A 9,047-nucleotide genomic window follows, 5' to 3' on the forward strand; every position below is an offset into this window, starting at 1 on the left:
AGATTTAAAACAAAGGAATTAAACTAACTATGAGGTATCTTTTCATACATATAAATCAATAGACATTTTAAGTAACAGTAATGCAATAATTTCTAGATTGATATAAAACCAGGGAGTCAAATGTTATTAATGGTAATGTGAATATCCCATTTGGAAAATAGTAAGACATTATTATAAAAATGTTCCTGTTAGCTTGACATATTAAATCTGATAGAAACATTTTACTTAAAGCTATTAACAATGTTGAAATTTTTGGAAATAAAGATATAACAAAGGAAGGTTGTTAATAAATTATCAGAAGGCCAATAATGATGTTATGTTACTATTGATAGCTTCCTGTATATAGGCATAAATGCTTTTTTATGCATCACAATATGTAATTTATGCATCAAATAAGCTATCAAGTTATTGCTATTACTATTCTATTATACATGTTTAATAAATGAAGCAATGGAAACTCAGAGATAACATGTAGCAGAGCTAGGATTCAAATCTGTGCCTGACTCCAAAGTTACGTTTTTTTCCTCTGCTTTCTTATGCTCTGTTTCCTTTTCTTAAGTAAATGATAATAATGATAATTAGTGTAAAATGAGCAGATGCTTGGAAAATGTTTATAATGATAACTGAAAACATGGTAATTATAATTTTCTTCCAGCATTCTTTCCCCTCTGTGGGAGAATTTCTCATATGGAACGATTAGCATCCTGGATTTTCCTAGTCTCTGCTCTGCTGTTTGTAGACCTTACCAGACTAATTATATCCTTGGCTTATATATCTGCTCTGAATCCCTGTCTACCTCTGTTAGATTTGATGACTTGAACATTTAAAGGATTCTTTTCCCTTCGAAATAGAGATAACCTAGAGCTTCAGGGATGGACTTGAAGAGTGAATTACTTGATTTCGTATCCCAGTTTTTATCTGTAGATACACTGGAAGGGAAGAGTCCACTAGCTTGTGTCAGATTTGTGCAGGAAGATTACCCACTGCCTTTGAGCCCAAGGAGCCACTTTACTTCATTTCCCAGGTTCCAGTCCACTTGGGTCTCTAGAGCTGAGGGTGTCACAGCCAAATGCTGACCAACCTCTGTAGCACAAGAGTCACCTTCTACTATTTTACTTACACCCCCTCCATTTCTTCATCAAAAGCCTTCAAGAAATGAGGAACTAGATGGGCAGGCATTATATGGAAGTGCAGATACAAAGTGCTGTCCTGAAAACCTCCCTGAGCCCCTTTTATAGACTTAGAAGTGGTGCTGAGTAGAGAGAGGGGGGGTCAGTTGCAGGGCCTTAGATTCAGATTAACTTAGGAAAGGTCTCTGTCATGCTAGCCTTCCTTCTCACCCTTCTCTCTCCTCCCCCTACCCAACAAGAACCTTAACTGTAACAAGGACCTAAATGATGAAAGTTGGGAAAGGAAAAGCAGAAAATGTTTCAAAGGTGTGATGGAGTAGGAAGACATCTAAACTTACTAGGAATAGGTAGACAAATTCATAAAGAGGTTTTAATGAAAGACTAAATTAATGGGGAAAAAGCTAAGGTGGATAATAGTATGCCTTTTGATGTTTTAGGCAGGACCAGATGACATCAGGAACTTTGATGCAGCATTTACAGAAGAAACAGTTCCATATTCCGTGTGTGTGTCTTCTGACTATTCCATAGTGAACGCCAGTGTCCTGGAAGCAGATGATGCATTTGTTGGTTTCTCTTACGCACCTCCTTCAGAAGACTTATTTTTGTGAACACTTTGCCACCCAGAAATCATTGAGCAAATACAAGCCTACGGATGAGACTGAAACTCCTGTTTGTGTGAATATATTCAAATATGTTTAACTAGTGCCTCATTTTTACATGTAATGTTAAAAACTATGAAAAATGTATTTTCTGCTGTATGCAAGAAAATAGGGCATTTCAAAGAGCTATGTTTTGAATTAAAATTTGTATTCTTGTTTATTAAGCTTATTTTTAAACAGAAATTTTCAGAGCTATTGTTCTTAGCATTAACCTATTTTTAAAGAAAACTTTTTGCTAATGACTGTTTTTTCCCTCTAAGTTTACACTAACATCTGCCCAAGACAGACTGTTATTCAACAGTCTGTTTCAGTTCACCTAACATATTAATGCCTTTGTAACTCTCTTCTTTGACCTTTGTTTTCCGATCACAACTATGCAATTGGTACATGGTAATTTAAGAAGAAACTTTCTATTTCCATAACAAATCACTGTTTGACATAATCAGTGCTTGGTAGGATTAAAATATAAAAGCATAGTTAACTCATTGGCTGCTAGCTAACACTGAATAATTTCCTTCTGCAGATCTAATTAAGAAATAGCAAAAGGAAACCCTATGCTTTTGAAATACCAATTCAAATTTGTGAATTAGTTTTCCTCTGGAGGAAAAGTAAAAGTTTGATAGAAATTTTAAGTATTCCCAAAGATCTGAAGGGAATAAAGTACTGCTGGATTTTTTTTTTTAAGGTGGTGCCAAAAATGAATGTCTCTGTGTCATATATTTATATTACCAATACATTCTATTTATGTTTATTTTGGTCTTTTGAATATTTAATATATTGTTAAGTAGGTTTTAAATCTTGGTATTTGCTTTTGCAAATAGCTATTCAAAACTGTCTTCCTAATTGGTTAATAAGTAAAAAATATCAAACTGTCTAGAGTACTTACCTAATTGAAAATTAAAAAGTAGAACAGCAAATAATGGGTCAGTATGAATGTATATACAGTTTAACTACAGTGTAACAAAAGTTAAAATAATTTAGGCAGATGCATAATCAGTGTCTTATGTATCTTAGAAACTGACCTTAAAATCATACTGAAAACCAACTAACTTGTGTACTTGTAATTGTGAAGGACAATAACTACAGAAAAACTAAAAAAAATTAAAATAAAAAAAAAAGAATGCTTATCTTGGAATTCTGGTTCTTAGTTTAGAGATTTTTCAAGTCATGTAGGAAACTGAGTTTAGTGATGCAGTTTTGATGCTTCAAGAATAAGCATTCTTTCCATGTATTTTCTCTTGATAAAGAAATTACAGAAACATTTCACACCAATACTCTTTGGCTTAAAATTGTTCAGCAGAAATGGGGAAGAGTGTACTTCTGTTAGATTAATAATATATGCATCTGATACACTGAATCTTCCTTTAGAGGTAAGACTTTAATAGCGACACTGTAAATTATACAACTTGGTTTATTTGGCACTACTGTAAGTTCTGCTTTTACACAAAGCTCTTTGCTTATTATAAAGCAAAATAAAAACTAGTTTCTTGTATGATTTTTTTTTTTACTCAGACACTCCCTAATTAAACTGCCAAAAATTAAAGTGCAATATTGTTTATTTTTAAGAGCAAATTTTAAATAGAATGTTGATGTTTCTCGGATCACAAGAAATATAAATCGTATATAATATAATAAAAACTAGCAAAAAGATTAATGATCATCTAATGCTTGCCATTATTTTGAATTAAAATTGGTAATTGTTACAGTAGTCATTCCAAACATGAATTATTTATATGTGTGCGGGTGAGAAGCATAAACTTTTAACTAGATATTTGGACACACATAGAAATTACTAATCATAGGCTGGCATGTTTAATATTCAGGGAACAAAATCTCTTCCAAGTATTTATCTTATTTCTCATAGTATCCTAAGTCTTTTAGAAAAATGTATGCGCTTTGAATAGTTGACCATTTAATGTTAATTGCCAAAATAAACTCAAAAGTATAAGTGAAGAATCCCTGAACATTCTTCATGTTACACATACCTCTGATTTTATTGCATATGGTACAGTGTAGGGCTTCCCAGCCATTGTCATGTCACAGAACACACTGAAGATTTCAAAATTGGCACACCTGGAGAGAGGTGCCAAGTGATGTAGATATTGGCAGTAGGTGCTTTGCTCAAAATTTTTCTATGCCAAAATAATTTTTGAACGTAAGAGTCTATAGGCACTGTTTGGATATAATTTCAGCAATGGCAAATGCTTGAAAGATGATTGAAATATTTGAAATATTTATTACTATAAAATTTTATCACTAAAAATTTACCATTACCAATATATTTTTTTTCTTTTTTTAAATTGAAGTATAGTCAGTTTACAATGTTGTGTTAATTTCTGGTGTACAGCATAATGCTTCAGTCATACATGAACATACATATATTTGTTTTCATGTTCTTTTCACCAGTTACTGCAAGATATTGAATATAGTTCCTTGTGCTATACAATATGAACTTGTGGTTTATCTATTTTATATATATTAGTATCTGCGACTCTCAAACTCCCAATTTGTCTCTTCCCCACCCCTTTTCCCCCTCTCTGCCCCCAGTAACCGTAAGTTTGTTTTCTGTCTGTGAGTCTGATTGTTTTGTAAATAAGTTCATTTGTCTTTATTTTTTAGATTCTACATATCAGTGATAATCATATGGTATTTTTCTTTCTCTTTCTGGCTTAACTTCACTTAGAATGACGATCTCCAGGTCCATCGATGTTGCGGCAAATGGCATTATTTTATTCTTTTTTATGGTTGAGTAGTGTTCCATTGTATAAATATACCACAACTTCTTTATCCAGTTATCAGTTGGATGTTAGGATGTTTCTATGTGTTGGCTATTGTAAATAGTGCTGCTGTGAACACTGGGGTGGATGTATCTTTTTGAATTAAAGTTCCCTCTGGATATATGTCCAGGAGTGGGGTTGCTGGATTATATGGTAAGTCCATTTTTTTTGAGGAATCTCCATTCTGGTTTCCGTAATGGCTGCACTGCTAATATCTTTTAGCATACCCGTAACTTTTATGGTGATTATCCATAGGCATAGTATTATAAACCTCTACACAGATATTTTATGAGTCATTCTTTGGTATACCACATGCTGTATGAAAAGTGTGAGTAGGTATGTAGCAACATTTTTGGTAGTGCCAGAATGATTTGCAATAAAGTGTGTTAAAATTGATAAGTGATTTCCTCATACATGTAGTGAAAGTTGCTGTTTTGGAAGTAGGATTTTCTTGCCACTTATCTTTAAAGGCAGCTTTTACTTTTGTTGGTTTTTACAGATTATTCCACATCCCAAGGAGATCGTTCATTTATATGAAACCCTGAAGTATAGATGGATGAGTTTCAGGTGACTTAGTACCTTGAAAAGATACACCCTGTTTTGTGTATAAATGAAATCAACTTGGGCCAGGGAGTGCTATATAGCTTTGTTTAGATGCTCAAAAGGATTCCCTGCCATAAAAAGACTGGTTCCTTCTCTGCCACCCTTGTTCTCCTTTACTCATCTAGAATTAAGAGCAGTCACTGTCTAACTTCCCTGAGAGCATTCCAATTGGAGATTTATATCACTTATTTAGCATTTTTGGTGTAATATTCTATAATCACCCATTGGTAATCTTTAAAACATTCTGTAACAGTTAAAGATACCCTACACAAAAGTATTTCTCGTATCACAATTTCTTTTCCATCATACCCATTTTTACAGAGGCAGTTAAGTCAGAAAAAAATACAGCTGTCTCAAAATGTAACTTTTTAGTCATTTAGCCAAAATCAAGATAGTACAGAATAATTTAAAGCAATATTACACAAAGAAAAAAGCCTGTAGAGTATGAATTCAGAGTGACATAGCAATGAGGTAGCCAATTAAAGGATCCTACAAATAAGTTATTTTTACATATTGTACTGAAAATGATTGATCACCATATGAATCTTAAGGGAATAGTGTAAAACAAAGAATTATATCACTCTGTATAACCCTTGCTGGAAGAACCAGGCCCATTTGTTGATTTTACTAATCTTGTGTTCAAATGTAACTTAGAAGTAAGTTCTCTTACAGGGATGTGTCTCAGATTGGTCTTTTTTTTTCTAATAAAATTTCAGTATTTTCACTTAATTAGGGAGCAGAGATTTCCACTCAATTTTAGTTAAATCTTTGTGGGGAAGTCTACAATGAGTTATCAATATTCTAATGTCTTTATGTCTTACTAGTTAACTCAGAATCTAGGAGGCTTATATACAGTAAAAAACAGACCCACTCAAATGGTCAAATCTCATCTCAGTGTGTTGGATTTTTTTTTTCAGTTCCTTCTGGATAGTAGCTTACATAGATAGCCTTGCTGTGTTGTTTTTCTCATGCCTCAATGATAGTAATAATGCAAAAATTACAGCTTAATTTGTTAATGATATGCTGAAAACGGAGACTTATTTATTTTAGTAAGATATTTCCTAGTGATATGCTTCAATTAGATACCAAAAGCAAAGCTTTTTGTCAAGACTTTGATGACTTTAACACTTAAGAGCTGTGCATTTTGCTTTATATGAATTGTACCTCTGTGAAAAATAATAAGGGAATATAAAGTCAGTTACATACAAGACAAAAATAAAAGTTAAATCATAACCCTACCAGCTTAAAACAAGTATTTTAGCCATTGTACCACATTACAGAATTGTTGGGTCATACAGTAATCCTGGTCCTTTGTCCAGGAATGTTTTCCAAATTGACTACATCATTTTGCATTCCCACCAGGAGAGTTTTTAGTAAGGTTTTTTAAACAAACACGGACACCCTTGGCTAGAGAGAACAAAATCCAGCGGTTTCTATTTTTCCCTTGCTTTGCCTTGCAGGAGGGAGCAAGAGTGATTAAAGACGGTGGGAGACGGGTCGGGAGCGTTGCCTGTTGAGTGGAAGGCTGGTCCCGGCAGCCTTCGCGCCGCCAACGGCCGTAAGGTGCGCGCATGCGCGCGAGAGCCCGGGCGCGAGGTGGCGCGCGACTGGCGAGGCTCGGTGGGTGCAAGGGTGGATGTGACACACCGCTAGGCTAGGGTCCGCAGTGCTGGCTGGAGGTGGCCGCTGTGGGTGAGAGAGGCAGGTGCTGGAGGCCGGAGTGTGAGGCCCGGTTCGCATTCTTCCACTTCGGCTGTGAGGAGTGTTCCTGCTGACGCGGCCAGGAGAGAGGACGCGGCCCGCGCCTGTTCCACGCGCACAGACACGCGGGTTTCTTTAGGCTGTGGGAAGACCTGTCGAATTTTATCCAGGTTCGGTTATATTTAATGCTTTTCCAAAGGCGTGCATGTTTTCCCCTCCAGTTTCCCCTTCCTTGAAAATGCACCCACTCCCAGAACCTCCACTTTACACAGGGGTTACCCAGAGCGTTATTTGTCTCTTGCTTTTTAAAGTTACAGATCGCCAGGCCTTGGTTTGCGACGCCCTGGTGCTTATATCTGGATGTCCCAAGAGCCCATCAAAGTCAGGATATCTCAAATGAACTTTCCCCACCCCCTGCTCTTCGCCGAGCTTCCGTATTTCCATTAGAGCGGCTACATCCACCCACACCTGGTAACATGGTTACCGGATCCAGTGTGAAATCTTTAAAAGTTTAGAATCCACGTCGTCCATTCCATTTCATCCCTAATGGCCTAGAGTGGGCCCTCCAGCTCCTAGGACAGTTTCAGTAGCTAGAAACTGATTATCCGCACTTCCTCTCTTGCAACCCATTTTCCACAGTGGCGGCACTGATTTCCAAAATAAAAATCTGACCGTAGTCCTCCCCTCTTAAAATCTTTGATGGCTTCCGTTTGTATAATCATAATGAACTTGTAAAATTTTCAATCTGGTGAGCCGCACACAATCATCTCATTATTAGCAGCCTCCCTTCATTCGGCCCCCGAAACTTACGTTCTAATGAAGCACAGATGTAACGTTCTGAACACAGCACACACTTTAAGGTTGTTGTACTTAGGGCCACAGAGAAATAAACTATGAAGATTCTGCCCCTCGCCCCCTACCCGGCCCATGTAATAGGCTAAAGGACAGTCTGAATTACTTTTCTTTGAAAAGTAACCTGAACTCCAAGTAGCAGGGGTATACTCAAGGAGCAAGGTTTTAATAGTATAGATCTAAAAATTGGGGGAAAGGGGATTACGTCTATCCTTGGAAAAACTCCTCCCTTCACCTCTCCTCCAATTAGTGAAATCTTACTTAACTATCAAATGTCACCTTTAAAGTAGAATTCATTGCTTCTTCTCTGTGACTCCACTCTGTTAAATCAAAATGTTCTAAAACAATGGAAAATATTATGACCCCTGCACGAGGATTACCCCCAGTTTGTGAACTGTTTCGTGTATGTTGTTCCTTCCGTGCTCTCTAGTACATTATTTCTTTAATAGTAGGTAAGTTGTACAGAATTGTATTTTTTTGCATTTCTATTTTACCCTCACTGTACTCTCTGAACAGTAGGGACCATATTTTACTGATCTTTGTGTCCCCAGTGCCTAGGACAGTCTGATATCTAAAAAACAGTAAATGCCCAATAAGTGCTTAATAATTAATAAATGTTATGATCATTTCTGACTTCTCTAAATTGGCAACTCATTGAAAGTAGGATTCAGTCAATCATTTTGTCCCTAGCACTTAATACAATTTATTGGTATATATTATTTCCAATTAGTGTTTGCTGTCTTTAAATGAATTTTATATATTCCACTCTCATTATTATGGTTTAATGTTTCATATTGGTCACTGATAGATGATTTAAAGCCAGAAGAGGCTTTACCATCTAATACAACCCCTTAATTTCCTGCAGATGAAGATTCTGAGCCAGGTGATTTCCCCACAGCAACTAGAAAATGCTGGATCTAGAACCAGGTTTTCGGATTTCTTAGGCTAGCCACACTTTGCTACTTGAATTGAATTTATGAAGTAGCTTTTACCACTTTTGTTTTTTTAAATGCCTGCAGGGGGGCCTCATCATCTACTATGTGTTTCAGCAAGCATTTTTTTGGTATACCTACTCTGTAAAGAGACATTTGAGGCTCCTGTTCTTAAATTTGCAGTCTTGTGGGGATCTCATAACCTAGTGTTAATAAAAGTATTATTTGGCAGAAGAAACCAAAGTTTTGTTTCGTTCACGTAGGAATTTTTTTAAGTTGGAAATTTTACCTCATTTTATTTCATTCTCAATTTTACATTTAATAGTTTAAAGAGTTTTATTATCGATCTTCAAATGTAAACTTTATTTTATTTCTAGGTGTTCTCATCTTTTC

At 35.8% G+C, this 9,047-nt stretch overlaps 1 protein-coding gene across 11 annotated transcripts in view; it reads left to right on the plus strand.

The window, feature by feature from the left end:
• The window catches only part of SGK3 (serum/glucocorticoid regulated kinase family member 3), a 96,019-nt gene extending 91,304 nt beyond the window's left edge, over nucleotides 1-4,715 (plus strand). For 10 of the 11 annotated variants that reach the window (XM_010988231.3, XM_064480848.1, XM_064480853.1 and 7 more), the window contains one exon: nucleotides 1,568-4,715. In XM_010988231.3, coding sequence (XP_010986533.1) covers nucleotides 1,568-1,738 — 171 coding nt within the window. In that variant the 3' untranslated portion in view covers nucleotides 1,739-4,715. The remainder of the gene's footprint in view (nucleotides 1-1,567) is intronic. The other variant, XM_064480854.1, reaches the window with a different exon arrangement.
• The last annotated feature ends 4,332 nt before the right edge of the window (nucleotides 4,716-9,047 follow it).

Source organism: Camelus dromedarius, chromosome 30, assembly GCF_036321535.1.
Source record: "Camelus dromedarius isolate mCamDro1 chromosome 30, mCamDro1.pat, whole genome shotgun sequence".
Classification (NCBI taxonomy): Eukaryota; Metazoa; Chordata; class Mammalia; order Artiodactyla; family Camelidae; genus Camelus; species Camelus dromedarius.